The 25978-nt window shown below is 46.3% G+C and overlaps 1 protein-coding gene and 1 non-coding gene across 2 annotated transcripts; both read right to left on the reverse strand.

Moving 5' to 3' along the window:
• Positions 1-8891: 8891 nt before the first annotated feature.
• On the reverse strand, positions 8892-19054 carry EIF5 (eukaryotic translation initiation factor 5). The gene is made up of 12 exons (XM_066272709.1): positions 18230-19054; positions 17891-18091; positions 16744-17023; positions 16549-16630; positions 16090-16262; positions 15668-15779; positions 14757-14902; positions 14195-14353; positions 13495-13656; positions 12479-12643; positions 12004-12138; positions 8892-11025 (listed from the first exon to the last, which is right to left on the reverse strand). Exons 3-12 carry the CDS (start codon positions 16813-16815, stop codon positions 10936-10938), a joined length of 1296 nt encoding a protein of 431 aa, XP_066128806.1. The 5' UTR covers positions 16816-17023; positions 17891-18091; positions 18230-19054; the 3' UTR covers positions 8892-10935.
• LOC136337123 (small nucleolar RNA SNORA28) lies at positions 15269-15392 on the reverse strand. The gene has a single exon (XR_010731824.1). It is a non-coding gene; the product is annotated as a small nucleolar RNA SNORA28 (small nucleolar RNA).
• Positions 19055-25978: the final 6924 nt, after the last annotated feature.

The raw sequence follows: 25978 nt of genomic DNA on the forward strand, positions 1-25978 counted from the left end.
TGGGGAGATTCTTGTTGTTTCCTAGTCTTCCCAGAATCCTCTTCAAGTCTACCCATTTGCTGATGTTTTAATGTAGTTTTGGAATTGGTGTCTAAGCCAGAAGCCACAATTGTTATTTCACTAAATTTCTATGTAGTTAATTTAATATACACCTGGACAATCCTGGTTGTCTTTTTCATTGTTTTTAAATTAAAATACAGGGGGTCCTCGGGTTCCGACAGTTCCTTTTCTACAACAAAACCGTTGGCTGTACATTTTCAAAGGTGCATTACTTTAATTGGCCTTCATAATTCACTGCCTCTGCTTCAACAATGTGTAATTCAACCTTTGTGCCAACCCCTAAAATGACCGTTCATAAAAGATAATTGGTGCCCATTTTCACCATTATCCACCTCAAAGTGACAATCTTTGTTGGCCTGTAGTTCACAACTGAAAAGATAGTTCTGGAGCATCAGAGAGCTCATGCCCATTGAATGTGCCATGGGGTGGTGGCACACACTTAGCTGAGAGAGGTAAAGGGAGGGAGATAAGCAACTCCTGTTCTTCAAACACACAGGAGAGAATTGCATCTTTGTTGCTTAAAAACACACAAAACTTTGATTTAGAGAGATATTGACTCATTATTCCATTTATTTATGCATTCACTGGTTGATTCTCATGTATGTGTCTCAACCAGGGATCAAGCCTGCAACCTTGGCATATTGGGACAAAGTTCTAAACAAAGGAGATAACCAGCCAGTACCTCATTACTCTAAAAAAAATAAAAAAGCTCTAGTCGGTCGGCTCAGTGGTAGAGCATCAACCCAGCATGTGGAAGTTCTGGGTCCAATTCCAAGTCAGGGCACACAGAAGTGACCACCTGCTTCTCCTTCCCTCCCCAACCCCTTCTTTCTCTTTTCACCTCCCACAGCCATGGCTCAATTGTTGGGTGTGTGTTGATCCATGGCTCCATGGAGCCTCTATCTCAGCTTGGTTGCAAGCATGGGCCCCAGATGGGAGTTGTCAGGTGGATTCTAGTCAGAGCACATGCAGAGCACTATTTCCCCTGTCTCACTTAAATTAAAAAAATTAAAAACCCATCAATTCTACATTTATAAGTACAGTGTGTCCATAAAGTCATGGTACACTTTTGACCGGTCACAGGAAAGCAACAAGACGATAGAAATGTGAAATCTGCACCAAATAAAAGGAACACTCTCCCAGTTTCATACCTGTTCAGGGCTAACAATCTTAAGCCTGCTTCAGAGTCCTGGGCTTAGTCTCTGCATCTCAGTGTGGACTTCAGTACTCACCTTCAGGGAACTTGTCTTTCATATTTGCTCACACTGCATAGGTCTCTGTATCAGTTTAAGTTCCTGTCTTCTCTACTCACTGATGACATTTCCAAGTGGTTTTGGTGAGTAGAGTAACCCATTAAAACTACACCTGAGTCATTTTGACAACAAACTACCTTTTAGTGATTGGGACCTTCAGAGAAAGGTATCCAACACATGTCTGAAAAGGGGTCTCTAATATTCAGTTTTTATACCAATCTTTTTGTTTTTGCTTTAAATCCGGGAATTTGGCTTGTTTACACTTGGTTTTAATCCTTTATTGTTAAGTTCCTTATACATTTCTGAGGTTTCCTCTTTTTCCCTATTTGGCCTTTATTTTACTTCCTTCTCTCTCGTTAGGTCAGAAAATTTCATGCTTTGAATTCTACTACTGATTACCTTCCCATTCCTTTTGGTCACAATTTAACATTGATTAGGTCAGCAACTTCCAACTGGTTTGCCACAAGAATTTTTAAAACATGTGACCTAACTATTAAGTCAGGGGCACTGACTTTTCTCCCCTTAGGTTATCAAATTAAAAATAATAACAGTCAACACAACTGCTATCCGGTGTGAATGAAGTAAAATGATACCTAATTTTTGGTCAAATCAGCAAAAATATTTTCTGGGTGTAGAGCAGAATTTTAGCAAGTACTATATATAGTTCGTGTGCCATGAGATGAAAAAGGTTGAAAAATGCTGGATTCGGTTAAAATGACCTGCAAAGGACTAAGTGGAGTTTGGGTGCTCCCAGGTTTGGGTGGGTGTCCAGGTTGTAGACTGAGCCAGGGCTGGCTAAGATGCCATCCCCACAGGTAATGAACATTTTAGGTCTCAGAAGTCTATTCATATAACTACCAAGCCAAAGAAAAACAGTAATGGAGATAACGGAGACTGGCATACGGAGAGAGTGGGGTACAGGTGGTGGTGGGCTGGAAGACGAGATAAACAAGGTCAGCAATGACAAGAGCGGAGAACATAAAGGTAGTTTGGCTTGTAAATGGGTAGGTTAGGACTTCATGAAAAGCAACAGGAAGGCCCTGGCCGGTTGGCTCAGCGGTAGAGCGTTGGCCTAGCGTGCGGAGGACCTGGGTTCGATTTCCCGGCCAGGGCACACAGGAGAAGTGCCCATTTGCTTCTCCACCCCTCCGCCGCGCTTTCCTCTCTGTCTCTCTCTTCCCCTCCCGCAGCCAAGGCTCCATTGGAGCAAAGATGGCCCGGGCACTGGGGATGGCTCTGTGGCCTCTGCCTCAGGCGCTAGAGTGGCTCTGGTCGCAACATGGCGACGCCCAGGATGGGCAGAGCGTCGCCCCCTGGTGGGTGTGCCGGGTGGATCCCGGTCGGGCGCATGCGGGAGTCTGTCTATCTCTCCCTGTTTCCAGCTTCAGAAAAATGCAAAAAAAAAAAAAAAAAGAAAAGCAATAGGAAAATGAAAGACAAGAACCTCTTGGTCTTCATACAGTATTACATACGGACTAGCTAGGAAGGAAAAGCATGCTCCAATTCAGTGTTTTTTCAACAACATACATCAAGGTGGTTAACTCTTGTGGATGGGCAGATGAAAACCAGTTTTAAATCACTCACTTCCCAATGCCTCATCCACTCATCTGTCTCTTCACCACCCAAACATGCATCCATCTACCTACCTGTCCAGCCATGTACCCATTCACCTTCCCACAGATCTATCCATCCATCATCCATCCAGGCACACTTGGTGATTTCCTGGGTACCTCCTCTGTGTACAAACCCAGTTCTGGGAATATGGAATGCAGATAAATTAGATTTGCCCCTGCCCTTGCAGATGTCAGACTATGGGGGAAAAGAAATGGAAACTCGGTGTGAGCAGTCTGCTGTTGCCTGAACAGATCCCAAATCAGGACTTGACGGCTCTATACTCATCTCTGAGCGCCTCCTGGACCACTCCCCACCTACACATGCCAAAAGCACCTCCAACTCACCTGGTCCCAAGGTTGAACCACCTTACTCCCTTTATGCAACTTGTACCTCTCCTGATGTTGTGTGGTGGAATCTGGTCACCAAAGCCTGATTTCTCCTCATACAAAATGCTCCTTGAGAGTCCTTGGCTCCACCATTTGGGACTCCCTGTGGCCTGGAGGGTATTATCTAATCCAGTGACTCCACAATGCATCCCCTAGGAAACCTTTCCTGACAGCCTTTCATTGGAAATCTAGTCAAAACTGCATGATTACCTCTGATGGTTTTCAAAATGCAAATTGGGCCTCCCCTATGAGGTTGTAAGACCCTGTGGCAGGGCCTGTGTCACTGCCTCCCACACAGGGGAAGAATCCAGTGCTGGGTGCCCATAGAAGACCTGCATTCACTTGATTTCAGTTGACTGGTTATGAGACTGCTTAGATGCCTTCGGAGCCTACTAATTATAGAAGAAAGGTTCCAGGGAAAGTAACTTGTAGATGTCACCAAGTGCCAGGGATTTCTGTTGCAATCACAAACCCTTATTATAAGGCAGATCTTGGCAGCCCCATTTGAAATCTCTCGTGATGCCATACCCTCCTTAGCCAACAGTTGACTGGAGCTGCCAACACAGCTCTTGGCAGCTGGTAGTGTTCAACCTGATAAAAATGCTGAGTCGCACTTAACCTGTGGTGGCACAGTGGATAAAGTATTGACCTGACGTGCTGAGGTCAATGGTTTGAGACCCTGGCCTTACCCAGTCAAGGCTCCTAAAAGCAGCTGAGTTGATGCTTCCCATCCCCAGCTGCTGCCTCTCTCTCCTCTAAAATCAATGGAATCTTTAAAAATAAAAAAAGGCCCTGGCTAGTTAACTCAGTCGATCAGGAGCACTGTCCCAAAACAGCAAGGTTGTGAGTTTGATCCTTGGTCAGGGCACACATGGGAAACAGCCAATGGATGCACAACTGAGTGGAACAAATGAATGCTTCCCTTCTCCCTCCCCTCTACCCCTTGCTTTCTCTAAAACTCAATCAATAAAGATTAAGCCCTGGCCGGATGGCTCGGTTGGTTGGAGCATGTCCCAGAGCACAGAGGTTGCCGGTTCGATTCCCCAGTCAGAGCGTACAGGAGCAGCTTGATACTCCTCTCCCCCCCTGCCCCTCTTTAAAAAAAGAAAAAGAAATGCTGAGTACCAGTAGGGCCTACACACATACCTCTCCCCAGGAATATGAATTGAGAGGTTTAGAGCACTAGCCATTAGGAAGCAGAAACAGAGGCTCGATGACCAGACAGGACCAAGATAAAGCCAAGTCAAATAGGTTCAGTGTGGTTCTAGAGGGCCAGAAAGCTTACAGGTAGTAGAAAGCAGCAGACGCCACAGAGCAGCACTGGTGGACAGTGCCTTGGAGGGATGCTCTCTTGCACAGATCCCTAGAGCCCTGGTTGGAACAATGTCCACAAGGCTGAACCTGGAGTTACCTGGGTCCTCACAAGGCCAGGTTTGTGCAGCGAGGTTACCAACCATCTTACAACCTCTGACTTGCTCTACATGGCTCGATTGGTTCAAGTGTTGGCCTCAGATGGAGATTGCTGGGTGGATCCTGGTTGGGGCACAAGCGGGAGTTTATCTCCCCTCCTCTCATTTAAAACAAAACCACCTTGACCAATATTTAAGGCCTGTGGTCACATGTGAAGATGCTTTTCTTCAGCTTGAGTACCCAGCCCTCCAACTCTCTAGAGAGGGCTGTCACTGACCTGGAAACCTTCCAGGGACACTCTCCTGCATGCTATCCTTCACCCAAACCCAATAGGAGATACAAAAGGTAAGGACCCATTAACCCTGAACGTTCAGATTTTGTTGCTTGTGGAACAGGAGAATGGGTCTACTGATCCATCTAACACTGGACCCTCAGGATAGCCAAGGCTGCTTGGAGGCCCTAATCTTTCCAGCTTGAAGGGCATCTTGGTCTGACCCGTCTAGCCCACATGGCAACTAATGCCAGTCTCTCCTTCTTAGCCTTCCATGCAATAGGATGGTACAAATGTGACTGTTCCTGCAGTCCACAGACTTAAGGTCTGAAGATAAGGCCCTTCTGCCTCTCCGATTATCTGTTTCCCTCAACTACAGGGCTCAGCTTCCAATTTCCAGAATTACCCGTTCATTCCATATCACCACCCCAGGGTAAATTTTAACTCATTCTTCGAGATGCTGCCTTCCAAATCCCCAATCATATTTTTCCTCTAAAGAGTTCCACCCCTCTGTCCTATGTCTGCTTTGGTTTGGGAGATCCTGTAAGGTAGGAACAAAGAGCAAATGCAAGCTTACCCAAGGTGTGGTACAGACCAGGGGCTCCAGGGGGATCTGACAGGGAGTATAAATGGCCAATGCCCTGCTCCTCTAGACTCTTGCTCAGCCTGGCAATGGCTGTTTTACATGGCTCCAGCCCCCTCAGTTGGAGCTTCACCAAAGGCCCTGGAATTGCTGCTACCCTGTTCCCATCTATCGTCTAACACCCTAAAGGTTAAAAAGTTCTTCATAGCGCAAGAAAAAAAAAAGTGTTAGCTTAGGCACAGGCCACGGAGTCCAGTCCCCATGTGGTGTGCTGTTGGACCATGAACTAGTGTGGTCTCCTCCTCCTCTGGGCTTTTTCCCCATCAGGTATTACCTAATCCCTGTGCCGCCAACCCCACTTGGTGCTCTGGAAACATCCCTTCCTATGCGCGAGGACTAGTCTTCCCCACAAGCCCCTCCTCACTCTGGGCTGGGGACTGAATACCTGCAGGACCAACTCACTGCCCCATGGTGGTGGTGAGAAATTCTCAGCTAATTCAATCAGCTGAACAGGCAACAGGCAGGGCTGGCTACTGGCTTGAATATTATTTGCTGCTGTCACAGGACTCCAGGAAGAGCTATGGCCTGTCCTCGGCCACTGACCTGGCTTGGTCTGAGAGTTACTTTGGAATGTGCATTATTCATGACAACTGCCTAGGCCTCATTAGGTACCAGCTGCTTGAGAGAAAAACTGTACCACCCTGAAACTGCTCCCCAAAATAGCCTTTCCTGCCTGACTGGTGCTGGCACAGTGGATAAAGGTATCAACCTGAAACCCCAAGATCTTGCCAGCTTGAGCCCAAAAGTCGCTGGTACGACCCCAGTCAAGGCACATATAAGTAGCTCATGGTACAACTAAAGTGAAAGCAACCCAAGTTGATGCTTTTCCCCCTTCTCCTTTCTTCTCTCAAAAACAAAACAAAAAAAGTACTTTCCTTTAATCTACCTACTACTTCCCTCCAGTCTACTGTCCCCTGGTTCCAGGTATATAGAGGTCTCAGCACATTTATGCTCTTCCACCCTGTTTTTCCAGACAGAACAATCTACCTAGCTGCCCCAACCAGGTATTACGATTACTGACTGCAACATTAGGCTCCCAGCAAAATTTTAAGTGTTGCCCTGGCTGAGTAGCTCAGCTGGTTCAAGACTCGTCTCAACACACCAGGCTTGCAGGTTCGATCCTTGGTCAAGGCACATATAAGCAGCAACCAATGAATGCACAACTAAGAAAAAATAGATTGTTTCTCTAAAATCAATAAATAAAAAGTAAAAAAGATTTCAAGCGTTGCACACAGGGTTACCATTCCATTAAGTATGCATGGAACAATAGTTTTCCAGTTTATAGGGAGATCCTGGCTAGAATACAGGTTCAGATTCCAAAGCCTAAGTGAGTATTTCCCTTAAAAAGAGTTTACTAAATAGATTACCAAATAGCAGGCACCGGGGCAACTTAAACCCTGATGTCCACTTTGAGATCCCAACACTGTATCCCCTGGTTGAGGTTCTTGGGAAGGTATTTCTCTAGCTATTGTTACCATACCCTAGTACATAGGAACGGCTCAATTTTCTGACTGTAAAGAACCAGAAGTATGCCCTGGCTAGCTGGATAACTTGGTTGGTTAGAGGACTATCCTGAAGTGCAGAGATTGCTGCTTCAATCCCCAGTCAGGGCACATACAGGAACAGATTGGGCCAAGGGCTAAGGCTGAATGAAGTAGAGACCTGCAGCAAGTGAACATAAAGCACAAGCTCCCGACTTCCTATAAACAAGGCTCACCGGGCCAAACTGTGGAAACTATCCACACACAAGCTACCACAGGCCTACGGCAAGTCATCAGTCCGTTTTACTCCACTTAGGGAATGCCATTCCCAAGAGTCAAGGTATAGAAAGCACGGGAGACTGGCCCTGGCCGGTTGGCTCAGTGGTAGAGCACCAGCCTGGCGTGTGGATGTCCTGAGTTTGATTCCTGGTCAGGACACACAGGAGAGGCGCACACCTGCTTCTCCACTCCTCCCCCTCTCGCTTCTCTCTCCTGTAGCCATGGCTCAATTGGAGAGAGTTGGCCCCCAGGGGCTGAGAATGGCTCCCTGGCCTCCACCTCTGGCGCTAAGGGGAATTTGGTTGCTGAGTAACAGAGCAATGCCTCCTAGTGGGTTTTCCAGGTGGATCCTGGTCAGGGTCACATGCAGGAGTCTGTCTCTGCCTCCCCTCCTCTCACTGAATTAAGAAGGGGAAAAATAAAAAAAAGTAAGTACTAGTGACAGAGAAGACTGTTCTCTCAGGAAAAACAGAACACACCACAGGATAGACAGAGAAGGAATAGACAAATATGCAGTAATATTCCCGCTACTGAGCACACTGAAGCTTTGGAATGGTCAAATGTGCCAGAATTTGAATACTCAAAGTGATGGGAGACTGGGCTAACTTTGCGTTTTTGGATTATATTTCAATATTGGCAGGTAAAGCTATAGCAGTCAGGAAAAGATAGATAAGGATTGTTTGCAGAGCTATACAGGAATTTAAAATCTCACTGGTGGTTTGGTTTTCAGCAGAATACCCTTCTGGATTTTCCACTTTTCTGGGAAAGCCAGCTTTTATTTTATTTATTTTAAATTTTATTTATTCATTTTAGAGGGGAGAGAGAGAGAAAGAAAGGGGGGGGGGGAGGAGCAGGAAGCATTAACCTCCATATATGCCTTGACCGGGCAGGCCCAGGGTTTTGAACCGGCAACCTCAGCATTCCAGGTTGACGCTTTATCCACTGTGCCACCACAGGTCATGCGAGCTTTCATTTTAAAGTTACCTCCAGGACAAAAGCTTTTAGTCAGAGCCTGCTGCACTGCAGTAACAGGTGGGGTGAGGGTGATCCCCATGCACCCTAAGGTAGGAAGCTCTGGGCACTAGATTAAAAAAACACTGCCTTTCCTCCTCAAACATTTAGGACCCAAACTAGTAGCCTGTAAAGTCATCTCTAGTATTTCAAGAAAGACTTGCTTAGAAAGCATCTTCCCACTTTCGTTCTTTCTCAACTTGATTTCTGATCCCCAAATAAATATACACAATAATTTCATGAAATCAAATTAAGGCAGACCATTTCAGTTCATAATCAACTGAAGCTGAAGAATAGGAATACCAGACCTAAGAAAATTCACTGACCCAAGGTAATAAAAAACATGTTTTGTGAGTAGGGCCAGTAACTGCAAAAGGCAAAGTCCAATAGAAATTCAAAGCAGTAGCTACAAAACAGGAATTTCAGTATTCCAATCTTATGAAAATTTAAGTTAACTTGAACAGTAAAGCAAAGACAAAAATGTAACTTTAATATTGTTTTAATCAAGTAATGTAGCTGTTTCAAACAGGACATTTTTAAGACAATTAAATAGAGCAAAGGAAAGGATTACTCTATTACGACAGCCTGTGAGTAAACTCTTACGTGGATTTGAATCTATTGGAAGTTTGGCACCAGACTGAACACAGGCCTAAGCCAAAATTTCCTTTCTAGTGTGTATATTTAGAAGCCCTGAACATGTCTTCATTCAGATTAAAAGGGTAAAACAAAAGAAAGAAAAACACACAAAAATCCAACCTCTATAACAGAACCTCAGTAGCTTGGGTATGCTGAGTTTAATTTTACCTAGGCCACCAATATCTCCTGTAGAATTTTAGGTAACTACAACAAATTGGCCTATATCAAAGAATTTGAAACCTAGGTTGAGACGAATTTGCAGAAACTTTTTCTTTGGTGTGACAAAGCACATTCCCTCCAGATATATGACTTCGGCTTCATTCTCATCAAAATCAGAGGACAGGTATAGATCAATTCATCTCTCTCTGATGATATAACAAACGTTTTATTATATCAAATGTTTGTGTAATTTCAATGTGAAAACTTTTACACAGATTTTTTAAGGTCTCATATAATCTTAGATCACGAAGAAAATCAGAGAGGTGAAGGATAAAAGCCCATGCTCCAAACAAAACCCCGTTGGGTGTCTTATTCTGAAAATGATTTCTCAGACGTAAGAAAGAATCCGTAATAAGTGCGTTTAGATCAGCCAATTAGGCAAAGAACTCACGAGGAAGTTATTTTCAAATCTAAAGCCCAAGATAGGCTCAGCCAGGCCCTAGTCACCTGTATTCAGTGGCCACCAACACACTTTGTAAGGGTCTAAATTCAATGTGAAATGAAAAACACTGCTAAGTCTTACCCAAAATATAGGCTGACTTACTCGATAAGTATAATTTTAGCTTTTCTTTTTAAATAAGACATTTTGAAAGAAAAAAATCAAGTTTCAGATACAGCAACACTTATTTTAGCAAGATAGAATAAAAACCTATGTCCAAATGTAAAAGGCATTCAGGAACAACCCATAGTATCAGAGAAAATCCACACTGAAGATACAATTTGAAAATGTCTAAACATTTTTAAATTGAACTTAAACTGTAAAAGCTGGGAAATGCTGTTTTTGCTAGAAATCAAGTGCACCTTTTTCTTCTTCCCCCAAATAAAACCACAGAACTTACTATTTAATCATACCCCAACGCTTGAGTTTTCTCTCAGCACAAAGCAACAGCTACATACAAATAAAATGCTTGTCAATGTAATAAAATCCCCCTGGCTCATCCAACTTGCAATGCACATGACTTCAAAGAATACAATTTGGGGCAAGTATAAACGAACTGAGGGAAAAAAAGAAATCAAATTCCAAAACCTTCTCTTAAAATTATTTATAGGACACTCAGGTCTTTTTCACTCTTAGGAAGATCAAGGTGTTTCATTGTCCACCTTGGCATGGTAAGAATATACATTACCAGATGCCTATTTAAGGGACTCGAAATAAGACTTAAAAAGTACTTTATTTCTTAATGGCTGAATAAGATAATTACATATAAATTTGTTTACATTCTGCGAAAGACCTCCTTATAGTCTCAGCACTTAACAGGCTCCAGAATCCTATCAGGTTAAATGATGATATAATGTTTTAAAAAGGAGCCAAAAATTTCAGCTGGAGCCAAAAATTTCAGCTAAGTCATTCAGAGCCAAAAATGTGAAGAATGACCAAAATCAAATCTTTATTTTTTTAACTGTATAAATGTGATCCAAATGTGTCCACCACTAATTTTTCAAAAAGAAACATGCTATAAATAAGCAAACTACATCAGCTCACTGATATGTGTATGGACTCCCAAGATGTCTCATTGGGCTTAATTACAGACCACTCACAGCAATACGTTTTTAGCAGAAAGTGTAGCATGATGTTAAGCCATTTTAGCTTTTGCACATACATGTTGCACTTCTGACTGATGATGCAGAAAGGTTCTCAGCATTACAGTTAAGCTGGGCTGCACCCACCCCTTTAAATGGCATCAATATCAATGTCATCATCTTTGTTGTCAGACTTCACAGCTTCAACTTTTGGTACACTGGCAGTCTTCGAATACACCACCTGATAAAAAAGTTTTTTTAATGAATGTTAATCTTTAATTAATGATAAAGGAGAAAAGTCACCAAAAACAACTCAAAAAGGAAATACGTGGACTCTGGCTGGTTGGCTCAGTGGTAGAGCGTCGGCCTGGCGTGCAGGAGTCCCGGGGTTCGATTCCCAGCCAGGGCACACAGGAAAAGCGCCCATCTGCTTCTCCACCCCTCCCCCTCTCCTTCCTCTCTGTCTCTCTCTTCCCCTCCCGCAGCCAGGGCTCCACTGGAGCAAAGTTTGCCCGGGCCCTGGGAATGGCTCTGTGGCCTCTGCCTCAGGCGCTAGAAGGGCTCTGATTGCGGCAGAGCATCGCACCCTGGTGGGCATGCCAGGTAGATCCTGGTGGGGCGCATGCGGGAGTCTGTCTGACTGCCTCCCCGTTTCCAACTTCGAAAAAAAAGAAAAAAAGGAAAAAAAAAAGGGAATATGTGGAAATTACCTAGATGAAGCCATCATTCAGATGAAGCCATCATTCAAGTCCCCTCCACATCCAAAATAAGCTCTCTCCACAGCCTAACAGTATCTTGTTAATTTTTAGACTACTAGGTACCTCTATACACAACCTATATTATTTAAACCTTAAAAATTCAGGAATTTGGAATCATGTCTGCAAATGAGTTTTCCACCACCCTTTATACCAGGGGTCCCCAAACTTTTTACACAGGGGGCCAGTTCACTGTCCCTCAGACCGTTGGCAGGCCGCCACATACAGTGTTCCTCTCACTGACCACCAATGAAAGAGGTGCCCCTTCCAGAAGTGCGGCGGAGGCCGGATAAACGGCCTCAGGGGGCCGCATGCGGCCCGTAGTTTGGGGTCGCCTGCTTTATACTAAGGATTATTTTCCAAATTATCAAGACTATTTTATTGCCTCCATCACCCAAGCTTGTCATTTTACAATTCTTAAGCACCCATCACTAGCACTAAATTTAACTTTCCCCAATGCTTACTTCAATATTCTCATCTTCATCATCTTCTTCACCACCAGAAGATTCCTCCTCTGCTTCCTTCAACCACTTTATAAATGGTTCTGCTTTGACACGAATCTCTTTGGCAAGTTCTTTTGAGACATATTTCTTTGAGGCCTAAAAAAGCAATAGAGGAATTAAAAAATTTTTAGTTTGAGGAATTAAAAAAATAATTTGAATTATTCATATAGTTGCTCAAACAGGTCTTTGAGGGGACTGGATCATACCGTAATACTGAATCCTCAACAGAACACATACATTCAACAGATAGGTATTAAGAGTCTCAGTCGTTTATTATTTACTTGCCAAATGCCATGGCGGCAATACCCTGCAAGTTACATCATTTGGCAGAGTAACTGCATCTTCACACAGAAGAGACTAGGTATTAGAGGTTCCCCAGTCCAGAAAACCCCAACAACTTGTGATCTTAAAAGGAGCCCAGTTGTACATTCCCCACCTTTTCCGACCAGCTGATGATAACCTCTTCCTCCAGAAGGTCTGCGTCATACATCTCCTTCAGGATGTGCGGAATCTTTGAGATGAGCTGAGCTTGATGCATTGCTACCACACACTCCAAACCATGAAGGAGGTACCGTTGAGCTTTTTTGTTGTTGTGACAAAACTGCAAATACATTACCTTTATGTTAACAAGCTTTCACAGATGATCTAAGTTGACAATTCTAATGTTCTAGTATATTTACTGCCTTAGGCTTGTTCTTTAAAGCTATGGCCCCTTAACAGTGGTTCAAACGGGTCAAGAGGACAAAGAGGCTCTGTATTAATGTATTTCCCCATATGTAAGACACTTTAATTTTGGGGCCCAAAATTAAAAAAAAAAGTATTACATCAAGATATTGGACTCAAGTTTTATTCATCATAAAATTCATACAACTCACCCCTATCAAAACTCTCATCCATTAGCTTGTCTTCATCTGTGTCTTCAACAATGAGCACAGAAAACAAGTGCAAAAAAAGTGGAAAATGCAAGTAAAAAAACCTACAACCACTGTATAAGCCATACCAATTTTTAGACCCCAAAATTGTCAAAAAGGTGCGTCTTATACATGGGGAAATATGGTACTTTATCTGTTAAGAGACTTCATGCAATTTTCATATACTCCCATGTTGTAAAGAATGTCAATATCATGCCTGGCCTGTGGTGGCACAGTGGATAGAGCATTGACATGGAATTGCTGAGGTCACCGGTTCTAAACCCTGGGCTGCCTGGTCAAGGCACATATAACAGACAATCAGTGAACAACTAAAATGAAACAACCATGAGTTGATACTTCTCACTTTCCATCCCTCTTTCTCCTCTCGCTGTAAAATCAATAAATAAAATCTTTAAAAAAAAAAAAAAAAAAAAGGAATGTCAATATCTCCGTTTTCAGGATGACAGAGAACGAGAGGTTAAACTGATGTTCCCAAAGTCACACAGCTGTAATCTCATTTATATATGTAAAATTCGCTTACACGTAGGAAATGGCGCCTGTATTTCTTAATCTGTTCTCTAATTTTCTCATTAAAAAGAACTTCAGTCAGAACAAGAGGGCCCATAGCTTTTACATCCAGCCTTTCTGCTTCAGCAACAATTTCTTTATCAGATGAGTCAATAATACCCTCTTCTTTCTTTTTCTGCAAAGGAAAGGAAGCAATTCAGTAAAACAGGAATCACATTTTGCTCTAGGGATACCAATTAGCCTCTACTCTCTCAGACATTTCCCCTATTTTGACAGTTCTAAGATTTCTCAACAATTTCTAAACAATCAACAGCTGTCAAAGATATCACTGATATAATATTAAAAAATATTTGAACAGTAAAAGAAAGCCTTGCATTTGAATATTCAAAAGGTAGCATGAAAATGTTACTCGCCAGGTACCAATTTAAAGTAATAAATATCTAACAAAAGCCCAAGGGTTGAAGCTGATTCTATTATCAAGAAAATGTTCAACTGGCCTGTGGTGGGATAGTGAGCAGAGCTCTAACCTGGAGCACTGAGGTTGCTGGTTCGAAACCCTAGACTCACTCAGTCAAGGCATATCATCAACAAGCAAGCAATGAACACCTAGAGTGAAGCAGTCACTTCTCGTTCCCTGCCCCACCCTCTCTGCAAAAAAATTAAATCTTAAAAAAAATAAAATGTTCAACTGCTCCCGAAACAAACATTTTTACCTTAACAAAATCAAACAAGATATTGACCCGTTCTTCAACAGTTCTTTCCAAATCATCACTGAGTGTCAGGACTTTTGCATGGTCACTGATTTCATCCATTCTGCGTCTTTGAGCTTCCTCAGTTGTATCCTCACCCCAATCATCATCCTCCTCTTCTTCCTGTTTACAAGAGCCAAGATGCTTGACCATAAACCTTCAAAATGTAGAAATTGGTTCCTGGTGTGCCGAGGTCACGGGTTCAACCCCCATTCAGGACATATACAAAAAAACCACCGAGTGCTCAATTAAATGAAACTAAGTGGAGTAGAGTTGATTCTCCCCCCCCTTCCATCCCACCAATCAATGGGAAAATTTCAAAAAAAAGAAAAGGAAATAATGTTTCAGATTTCTAATCGAATTAATGACATCAAGTTCATCTTCCACTAAATTGGATTCACCTCAATTCAGTCAACCACACCTGGAACCCAAAACAGTGTTGCCATGTTACAGTATTTTCTGTTTACTATAACCAAGTATATTTTACAGAATTCTACTGCCCACCACACCATTAACCTGCACTTACCATAGCATGTGGAGGAGGACTGATTTCATTTGGTGGTGGTGGGGGTGGGGGTGTCTCACTGCTGGACACAGAGCCATTTTCCTTGTCTTTGCCTTTCCTATTTTTTTTTTCCTTTTCTTTCTTTCCTGTACCACTGTCACTATTCTCTACCAGGAAACAAAAAAGGTCAGTTAAGTACCATGGCTTATTTTATACCTCCCTCATCACCCATCATGAACATTTAAAACCCTGCCCTTTTGCTTTCTGAACTCCCTTCTCAGAAAACCACAAACATGGTGCTACCTAAAATTCCCAGAGGACTCACAGACTAAATCCATTCACTATATTTCATAGAAGAATCCCAGGTTAAGGATATGTCCCAAAATGCTACCGGTATTAATTCTTGGGTAAGCTCAAGACAAAGTGATGATTCAGAAGACCCAATAGTGAGGGTTGGCATTCATGATCTTCTTCCACCATTCATGAACTTGAGTAAGAGTAAGCTCAACTACATTTTAGCCAACAGCTGGAACATTGTCTAAGTCTATATAAAGGTTTGTCTCATAGAGGAGAGAGTACCCGAATAGGTTAGACTTTGTTAGTATAGCAAGCTCAAATTGTGTCAGACAGTTTTGCATCTGCCACAGAGTGTTGCTTGCAATGTTTTACAGCCACTTAGGCTTAATGAGCTAACATCCCCTCCCACCCCCTTCAAAAAACAGTATCCCAGAAGGAGAACCTTTGCTGGGACCCATCACAATCTGTTTTACAATACCTATGTCATCCATCCCAAGATGACAGGTTTTCAACAAAACATGACACAAGGATTATAAATTCATTATATTCATTTTACAGCAACAAAGAAACTTTCACTTTGTTTCCGAAAATCAGCTGCTTTACAGTAATCTTAGAAATTCATTACCAAGACTTACCAGGTGGGTTTTTGAGAATGAATGTGCAGAGTTTATGATGTGTGTCAAGCATGCCTCGATAACCACAGGCTTTACAAGAATTACCTATTGTTTGCTTCTTTGGATTGACATGCTGCCAAAAAAGCAAAAACAAGTATGTCACCCATATTATACAATAAAAATTCTAAGAAATTAAGTGTGAAAATAACCAACAGAATACACCTAAAACACCAGCTTAACACAAAAAAGAATTTTTCCACAAAGTGATCAGCTAAAGAAAAGTGTTACTTGAATCTCCAAAATTTGTAGGTTTTGTGTTTTATTTCCAATTAAGTCTGTTCTACTTTGTCAATATGTTATTTAATGCTATCACAGGACTGGACAAAGACAAAAGCAGACACACAGTTTCTTCTCTTATTAAGAAAAAGTTCAAAGGCACTCACCAGCTCCGTTTCAGGATTCTCACACTCAGGACAGAGAACAAATTTTTTAATGAATCCATCCAACATGTCTTGCAGCTTATTCGCCTCATGAGATCCATTGACAATGTAACGGTCATTCTTAACATCAAACTGGGTCTGTGCTCCCAGCTCACAACCAAAATATTTGGTGGGATCTAGTTAGAAAAACAAAGTTTGATTCCAATTAAATAAATGAATCTTTGGCTACTCAATCTCATTTATCCTATTATAACTCCCTATGTCTAAGTTCTTCAGTCAAAAGTGGCATTGCCTGGGAAGACTTTTAAAGGCAACTAATCAGTTGGTTCTATATTCAAGATTCTTCTCAACCTTTAGGCTAAATAGAATTAGTACATAATCCAGACAAGATTTGCAGATTCAAGATGATCATGACTGTATCAACACTATGCCTTTCAGACTTCTCCAAAAGGCATTACTTACACGTTGGAGGCCGATTAAGCGCCTTTGCAACGTCAACCATGTTGACTATAACTGTCTTGATTCCATTTCCTTTGCCCTCAACCTAAAGGAAACAAGAATTTAATTTTGCACCCAAGAGATGCAATCTTTAAAAAATCTATGAAACAAAAATGAAAAGCGCTTAGAACTTGCTACAAAATGAACATCAGTGATCACCTTGGCAATCAGACGGGGCATCTTGTAGCGATAGAACTGGTCTGACACACTGCGGTTGACGTTGACAGACATTTTGGCTTATTAGTGGCTTTATCAATAAGATGAAGAGATCTTTGATTGCAACTTTTTGGTATCTTCTGTCTGGAGAAGAAGGGATGACATAAACGACTGCAAGAGTTCTCGGTCTCTGACATGAAAAAGTTTTCGCCGCTGAGGCTGTAAGCTCCTTGCTTGTATGCTATGTTTCCCCAATACAGGTACCAATGGCTGCGCAACAGCTCTGAAAAGAGAAAGGAAAGAGAACACACGACCCCCCCACACACTTAACACGACTGCTGCGTGGACACACCTCCCCCTAGGTTCTCGTTAACGACGCCTCACTCTCCTGTGTTAGAAAGCACCCGAGTTCGCGTCAAAACGCCTCTTCCCTAACACAGGACACCTGTAACCTAACAGGCCTTCATTTTGATTACAATGAGACCGGCAGGGAACCGCCAGAGGAAACTATGAACCGTGCCGACCCAGCTGCTGCGCGTTTATAAAACAGACCCAACAGACGCGGCCTTTCTACGACCGGCGCCTGCGCAGGGAGCGGCCTTATTCCCTTTAATTCATGAGAACAGGTTCAAAACCCTCTCCTCCTCTCAAAGCGAGCCTGGACCAGGCCCCGAGTTGCGACAACCCCTGCGCCCCTCAGGAGCTGCACCCTTTCGATGCTATGGAATGGCTCTGTACGAACTGTTCCTCCGGCAACAATGCTTACTTCTGACACGCGCACGCGCGCTCCGGACACGCAGGCCCGGAGCGAGCGCACCTCGACCTTTGCTCCCGTCCCCGGCGGCAGCCGCGCCGCTCCTCCGGGACGGCAGGTGGCCCGAGCCGCGGCCATCCCGACCGCACGCCGGGCCCCGCGGCTCCCCGCGACCGGGGGGCACCGGCCCGCCGCCCCCGCCCCGCCCCGCCCGCGATGACTCACAAATGCAGCGCAGAGCCTGACTCGGGACGCGCGCGCTCCCGCGGGCGGGGGCGGGGCCGCGGAGGGGGCGCCCGCCCGCCCGAACTGCGCCACACGCGCCGGGTCACGCGGCGCGCCGCCATCTTGTGCGGCCGCCATCTCCCCGCCGACCCGCGCCGCCCGCGGACTCACCGTTTTCGTCAAATAAAGACATAAACCCAACGCTGCTCGCCCGGGACTGGGATGAAGTGAGGCGCGTGGGAACCCGAGTCCGACGAAGGGCGGCGGAGAAGCGCAGCGAGCAGCGGCCGGGCAGGCGCCGCCGAGCAGCGGGGAGGGGCTGTCCCAGCGACGTCCGGGGTCCACACCCTTCAGCGCCCGGGGCCTGACGACCTGGCGCGGAGAGACGGCGCCGTGAGCCGGGCACGGCCGCAGGGGCGCTTCCCCCGCCAGCCGGCGGCCCGCAGGGGGCGAGGGGGCGGGGAGGACCGGGGCGGGGGCGCGGGACTGCCACCTCTCCGCCGGACTCACCTCTGGAATGTTCTCGCTCTGACTGAACAACGCCGCCGCCGAGCTCAAGCTACCCTCGGCCCCAGTGCCCGCCCTCCGCGCCAGGCAGCACAGCCCGTTGGCGGGAGGTCCGCCCGAGCTCGCTCGTCATTGGCCTGCATGCCGCGTCAATCCTGTCTGTCCCCGCCTTTTCTGCTTCCTAAGGCTCCTCTCGCCGCCTCAGCCGGCCCCCAGCCCCGGGTCCCGGCTTCCTTCACCTGCCTTCCCTTCCCCCGCTTTCCCAGAGGCCTCCACACTCTCGCGAGAGCTGGTCGCGGGGCCTCGCTATGTCGGTTTGGCCTGGGTTGGGGAAGATGGCGCCTGGCGCCACTCCTCCGCAGCCGGGTCCCGGCCCCGGCCCCGTTTACACCCGAGTTTTCCGTGCGGTAGATGCGCAGTCTCGTCTAGTGGGCTCGGTCCTGTGCTTTCCGTCCCCTAGGGTCGCCCGTGGCCCGCTCTATGGGGAAGAAGTGTTTTTCTCCCTACTTCGCAGGCCTTGTGCTTTCATCCTTGACCCTTCCGACTCCCGAGCTCGGGTCTGCGTGGCCGCGAGGACCGTGACCCGCCGAGTCAGCGTGACGGGGTGGTGGTGAGGCGGGGTCGCCCGCCCGGCCGCCTGCCTCCTTCCCTGGCACCTGGCGCACGCGGCGGATTGGGACCTTCTCAAAGCGCACCTGGGGGGGATCCCCTCTCCAGTGTGTAAGTTGTATAACCCGAAGCAAGTGTTCCCAGTGTTCACCTGAAAATGAGCGCGATTTAGAAAGAGCCTCGGCCCCGGCCGGATAGGTCGGTTGGTTAGTTAGCACATCCTCCCGAAGTTCATAGGTTGCGGGTTTGATCCCTGGTCAGGGCGCGTACCGGAGCGATTGTTCCTGTCTCGCTCAAATCGATAAAATAAACCTTAAAAAAGAGAGAGAGAGGAAGTTCTTCATTTTAGTTCTGGTGATTACAGGAACTCCTTTTCAGAAACGTATTTTATATAAAACTTTCAGTTGGGACTGTTTAAGAATTCAACACGAAAACACGCTGAACTGTGAAACATAACGGAGCCGCTGGTTGGAACCCGCTGTCCCGCGGTCTCAAGCCCTCCTGTCAAGTGTCCCCAGGTCTGCAGAGAACCAGCCATGCTGTGGAGGACAGGATGAGGTGGATTAAGGGGCTGACCAGTTTCAGACCAGTCCAATCTGCAAGAAGGTTAGCATGGAAAGATGGGATTTTTGTGAAGTTCAAGATGACTCTTCCATAGCTTATATAAACCTTATAAACCATTTTAAAATTGACAGTGTTGTTGGGGAGAAAAAATCAAAGGGAGATGTAGACCGAGAGAAGCGGTTTGTGTCCTTGGGCGCAGGGGCTTTCATAATCGCGCGGCGTGTGTACCGTGTACACCCCTGCGTAACTGTGAAACTGTGTGCATCATGCCTTCTGGATGCCGGGGTTCCTATCAGACAAACTGGAAAGGTAGGTCCCAGGAGCGCTGCATTTGGCTCACCTTGGAGCATGACTGAGCAGTATTGAAACGTTTTGAGTTTTTGCATGACTACATGCAAATAACATTAATTTTGAAACTCCGCTGGGAAACGTGGTCATGAGACTCATCTGTGGTAAGAGGGCTGCTTCCTTAGAAAAGTTTTTAAATAAATACATACAGAGTGATGTTTTTTCTTGCTGTGGTTTGATGGCCTCCATATATAATTTCTTTTCAAAAGTTTGTACTAATTTTAACTTTACTTTTTGGTATGTGTACAGTGGATGAAAAGGGTTTTGTGAAAAGAAACCTCACAGGCCGATCTGATCATGTCTCTAATGGGCAGGTCCTGTTGGGTAGTCATGCCTCGAGCTTGTAACCTTGAGTAAAATGTTAAACATAACTTTGAAATAAACAAAACCCTTGAGAGAGCAGATAATCTTAGCTCTCCTGTAATGCAATTCCTGCCTTGCTTTCTACCACCTCCATGTAATCTTCCTTACATTCCCTAAATTTCAAATGCATTAAAAAAAAAAAACACCCTGGCCGGTTGGCTCAGTGGTAGAGTGTCGGCCTGGCATGCAGGAGTCTCGGGTTTGATTCCCGGCCAGGGCACACAGGAGAAGCGCCCATCTGCTTCTCCACCCCTCCCCCTCTCCTTCCTCTCTGTCTCTCTCTTCCCCTCCTGTAGCCAAGGCTCCATTGGAGCAAAGTTGGCCCCAGGCGCTGAGGATGGCTCTGTGGCCTCTGCCTCAGGCCCTAGAATGGCTCTGGTTGCAACAGAGCAACACCCCAGATGGGCAGAGCATCGCACCCTGGTGGGCATGCCAGGTAGATCCTGGTGGGGCACATGCGGGAGTCTGTCTGACTGCCTCTCCGTTTCCAACTTCAGAAAAATAAAAATAAAAAAAAAAACAAAAAAACCCCAAAACACTGTAAAACTCATTTTCAGAAGCATTTGAGACTTTGCTTGCTTGCTGGTGCAGCTGTCATCAGTTTTGGCTCAAATAAACTTATCAAAATTCACAACAGGTTTGGATGTTCTTACCTCAACAGTACCACTCATTTGTATTTAATCATGGACAACTTTTAGAAATTACTCTTAACCATACCATTTGTTGAATGCTTCTATAACCTAGGAATTTTCTAAGTCCTTTGCAACTATCTATCTTACTTCTTAGCCTCTAAGAGGAATATTTTATTCCCACTTTACAAATGAACCAACTTAGGCTTAGTGGGGAAAAAAAAATCAAGCAACTTGCTCAAGATTGTGTACCTGGTAAGTGGCAAAGCTAGAAATTAGGCCCAGATCTGTATGATCCCAACGTCTATTTCCTTAACCTTATGTATGGCACAACCTCTCCAGATGACACAAAACTGGGCAATTTCCATATGTAACCACACTTAGTAACATGTTGAGGAAGTGTTGCCATACCCATTTGACAGGGCAGGAAAGAGACTCAGGAAGGTTAAGTAACTTTCCTAGAGTCACCTGCCTAATAAGTGGTGAACAGCGTTTGAACTCGAGCTTGTTGGACGCCGAGTTCATTGCTCAATTCCACCTCCCTTTCCTGGGTCTCCGCCTCATTTGGCTGCATTATTTCCTCCAGTCAGGTGCTCACAGTTTGCTAAATAATGAGCACTCACTGCTTATGAAATCCTTTGTGAGTGACTCCCCTGATTGTCCATTTCAGTGTGTGCCCTGGACAGCAGACCTGAATAGCCGCTGAAAAGGTAAATTCAGAGATTGGCTTTTATGGCTGTTTAGATGTTGGTGTCTGTGAGTCTGTTTAGCATGAATTAGCCCCACAGAGCAACATCAAGTCTGCATGGATGGAAAACCTTGCACTTCGGAGCTTTGGGCCATTGGGCGACCAGGTGACTGCCCTCTGCGATGGGCTTTGTGGTTGGCCACCTGGCCTCCCTTGATGACAGTCCTCTCTCAGCTTTCTCTCACCTCCCGTGTGTTTCAAAACTGCACGCTATTTATTAGCCATGTAAGTTCCTGTCTCTCCCAGAGGAGGCTGAGCTACCTGAGACAAGCTCTGTTTGTCTTCCAGTCCTAGCCTGTTCCAGTGTGTGCACAGAGCAGACATTCGAAAGTGCTGGGAGGGAACCGAAGGTTATCGGGTGTGTACAGAGTCAGGAAAGGGCGTAGGCTGTGTTGAGGTCTCATGTCCTATACCATGGTAATCTCATGCACCCATATCAGTACACATTTCTGAATGCTAGGCAGCAAGGATCCAGGCCCTACCTACTACGCGGGCCCTGCCCAGTGAGACCACACAGAAATAAGCCGGTGGACACCGCAAGAAGGCATGCCCTCTCCGTGGCAACTCTGAGCCTCTGGGCAGGATGTCTCCCCACCTTTGTGACTCCCTTCTCCACCTCCTCCACACCCCTGGCATTCATGGAACTTTACTGCAGTTGCCTGTTTACTAGGCTGCCGTCCTCGTGAGGCTAAACGTGCAGGCAGAGGACTTGTCCTTGAGAACAAAGGCATCTGAACTTTGGCAGAGGACTGGGGGCCTTCAGTTTCCGACGGGACAGAGGCAGGAAGCAGAGGTGTCTCTGAGGAAGCAGCAAAGCATCCAGGAAAAAGTGTTGCTGGAGACTGCCACGACGCCCTCCTCCTCCCTCGTGTGCAAGCTCCACCCCAGCTCCAGCGCGTGTCACTCCTGGAAAGAGAAAAAAGTGCAGAATGGCTTTGATTCCGTAAACAATGGAGAAATTTGGCAGAATGGAAGAGTGGGCCCTGCTTGCAGGTGGGGAGGGTCTTGGTCACACAGAAGCCACACATAACACCTCGGTACAGGACAGTGACCATGCCGCTTGCTGCCAGCTTGGCTCGGGCCCTTTCCTCAGGGAAGCAAGGTGAGTGGCTGCTGAACTGAACCCTCTCCTGCCTAATGCTGGTGGCGTTAGTCCCGCACAGGGCACTGCCCCGAGATGCATATGTGTGCACGAGAAGGGCTGGAAGACGCTGAGGTGAGGACAGGCCCTGAGACTCTGGCTCCCCTGTTCCTGTCAGCCACTTGCGAACCTCTCTGAGAGAGCATCTTAACGTGTCCCCAACCCCGGCCACACATTGTCCTCTTTCGCTGTGAATCTGGTACATTTTATCCACCCAGAGGAAGTGTCCACATACCAGGCAGTGAGCTCACTGATCACTGAAGGGCCGGGGGCTGTGGCCTGTGGCCTGCGCTGCAGCACCCGACCCACAGCACCAGGAAGCACGGCTTGTGACCTTCTCAGCTGAGTCAGCTGCCACTCTGGGCAGAGTTGCCATCAAGATGGCGTTTTTGAGTACGAATATCTGTGGTGACATTCTGGGCTCTGTGTTTCTTGATGGACACCTGTCCTGCTTATCTCAGCACGGCCTGGTTTCCCTAAGCCAGCCTTTCTCCAGTGAGGGTGACACCAGAACCCTGGAGGGCCAGGCAGAACACAGGTGGCTGGGCCTCTTGGGGGGTAGGAGCAGAATTGAGATTTCTAATAGATTCCAGGTGATATAGCTGCTGCTGCTGGTCCCAGAACCAGACTTTGCCTTAAAGCCAGGGAGGGGCCTGTGACTTTGGGACGCAGATACCCTTTCTCCGCTCACCATAGTCTCCGTAGCTTTCTTCTGAGATATTTCCGGGGCCCTCATTCAGGCAGTCTGTCTGTGAATGAAAATAAGTGAGGAGTGACGTGAATGAGCGGCTAGTAATTCCAGGTCCTGAGTGGGAACAGTGCGGATTAAGAAAAATAGGCTTACACTGTGGAAAACAGTATGGAGATTCCTCAAAAAACTGAAAATCAAGCTGCCTTTTGACCCAGCTATCCCACTTTTAGGAATATACCCCAAGAACACCATAGAACTGTTCCGAAAGGAGAAATGCACCCCCATGTTTGTGGCAGCATTGTTCACAATAGCGAAGATGTGGAAACAGCCCAAGTGTCTGTCAGAGGACGAGTGGATTAAAAAGCTTTGGTACATTTATACTATGGAATACTCCTCAGCCATAAGAAATGATGACACTGGATCAGTTACCATAACATGGATGGACCTTGATAACATTATACGGAGTGAAATAAGTAAATCAGAAAAAAACTAAGAACTATATGAATCCATACATAGATGGGACATAAAAATGAGACTCAGAGACATGAACAAGAATGTGATGGCAACGGGGTGGGGGGGTGGGGGGAGGGGGGAGGGGGCGAGGAAGGAGAGAGGGGGTGGGGGAGGGGAGGGGCACAAAGAAAACCAGATAGAAGGTGACAGAAGACAATTTGACTTTGGGGGAGGGGTATACAGCACAATCAAATGTCAAAATAATCTGGAGATGTTTTCTCTCAACATATGTACCCTGATTTATCAATGTCACTGCATTAATTTTTTTTTTTTTTTTTGCATTTTTCTGAAGCTGGAAACGGGGAGGCAGTCAGACAGACTCCTGCATGCGCCCAACCAGGATCCACCCGGCACGCCCACCAGGGGTCGATGCTCTGCCCCTCTGGGGCATTGCTCTGTTGCATCCAGAGCCATCCTAGCACCTGAGGCAGAGGCCACAGAGCCATCCTCAGCGCCTGGGCCATCTTTGCTCCAATGGAGCCTTGGCTGCGGGAGGGGAAGAGAGAGACAGAGAGGAAGGAGAGGGGGAGGGGTGGAGAAGCAGATGGGTGCTTCTCCTGTGTGCCCTGGTCGGGAATTGAACCTGGGACTCCTGCACGCCAGGCCAACGCTCTACCACTGAGCCAACCGGCCAGGGCCTCACTGCATTAAATTTAATAAAAAGAAAAATAGGCTTAAAGAGAAAAAGGATGGGCTCGGGAGGGCTCTTGGAAATACAAGAGATAGCTTGCAAAAAGCCACCTCCACCCCCCTACCTGCTTTATTTATAGGGCAAAGTGAGGCCATTAGCAAATCAAAGAGATCATTAAAACAAAGTCACATTTCCAAGGCATCCCAAGAATTGAACCACGTGCAGAAAACCCCCACCCTACATAACATCTTCACTTCACAAAACAAATGATTAAAAGAAACTCCCTCCTGACCAGGTGGTGGTGCAGTGGATAGAGCGTTGGACTGGGATGCGGAAGGACCCAGGTTCGAGACCCCGAGGTCGCCAGCTTGAATGCGGGCTCATCTGGTTTGAGCAAAGCTCACCAGCTTGGACCCAAGGTCTCTGGCTAGAACAAGGGATTACTCAGTCTGCTGAAGGCCCAAGGTCAAGGCACATATGAGAAAGCAATCAATGAATAACTAAGGTGTTGCAACGAAAAACTGATGATTGATGCTTCTCATCTCTCTCCGTTCCTGTCTGTCTGTCCCTATCTATCCCTCTCTCTGACTCTTTCTCTGTCTTCCTCCTTGGGGGCAGATCCATTGCTGCCTACCTTCTCCCCTGGTTTCTTGATGCCCTGACCACTAGCTGATGCAGCTGGGCCCTTTGGACCCCTCCCTGGCATCTGGCCATGTGGCCACCAGCACAGCCCACTCTGGAGCTGATCTCCACTCCCCCACCACACGTGTACACACACATAAATACACATAAATACACACACACACACAGAGTGCACTCAACACATACACACACAAACACACCCACTCATGTGCGCACTCTAGGATTGGGCAGCTCTCCTGATCTATAAAAGGAGGACATTTGGTGTATAAAATCTTTTGTCTCCAGGCTAACATGAGAGCCTGTCACATCCAGCCCTCTGAGAGGGCCATGATCCTGGACTAAATGGTTCTAAATATTATACCGTCTTGTTCAAAAACTGTTTACAGAGACCTCCCCTTGTGCCGCGCTGCACTGCATTCTGGGTGCACAGAGACAACAGCGAGAACGTGTGACGTCTTCTTCTTGGCATCGTGATGTACTTGAAGGGGCTACGCCGCTCAGGGGCAGACGGATGCCTGGCTCAGAGGCGGGGCTGCCAGCCAAGGCAGCGCCCTTCCTCCCAGTTGCTAAGCCGCCATGAGTGTGCTCAGCGCTTGACTGACCCCTCTGAAAGCTTCCCCCGGAGGATGTCATTGTGCCAGCTGTGAGCGGCCCCTTGGACATGCTCCTTGGGTCATCCTGCTTTGCCCCCACTGTTGCTGGGAGCCTCAGCTCCAGGTGTTGTCTGTGACCTCCCTGGAATGTTTCTCTGCAGAACCAAGGAGGTGCTCCATCGCTCTGAGGGCAGCAGGACCCTAACTAACTCCGTGCCATCCATCACTGCCCAAGGACACTGAGAGGGATCCTCCGCGGCCTTGTCCCCAGGGAGGAGGA

The sequence above is a fragment of the Saccopteryx bilineata genome, chromosome 4 (assembly GCF_036850765.1).
Source record: "Saccopteryx bilineata isolate mSacBil1 chromosome 4, mSacBil1_pri_phased_curated, whole genome shotgun sequence".
Classification (NCBI taxonomy): domain Eukaryota; kingdom Metazoa; phylum Chordata; class Mammalia; order Chiroptera; family Emballonuridae; genus Saccopteryx; species Saccopteryx bilineata.

What these genes read in the sequence shown, in the direction of transcription:
- EIF5 (XM_066272709.1), bottom strand. Translation starts at nt 16,815, where the DNA reads ATGTCTGTCAACGTCAACCGCAGTGTGTCAGACCAGTTCTATCGCTAC. An exon ending in TGCCCCGTCTGATTGCCAAG is followed by an intron (nt 16,631 to 16,743) that starts GTGATCACTGAT and finishes TGTTTCCTTTAG; the next exon opens with GTTGAGGGCAAAGGAAATGG. An exon ending in GCTTAATCGGCCTCCAACGT is followed by an intron (nt 16,263 to 16,548) that starts GTAAGTAATGCC and finishes TTTTCTAACTAG; the next exon opens with ATCCCACCAAATATTTTGGT.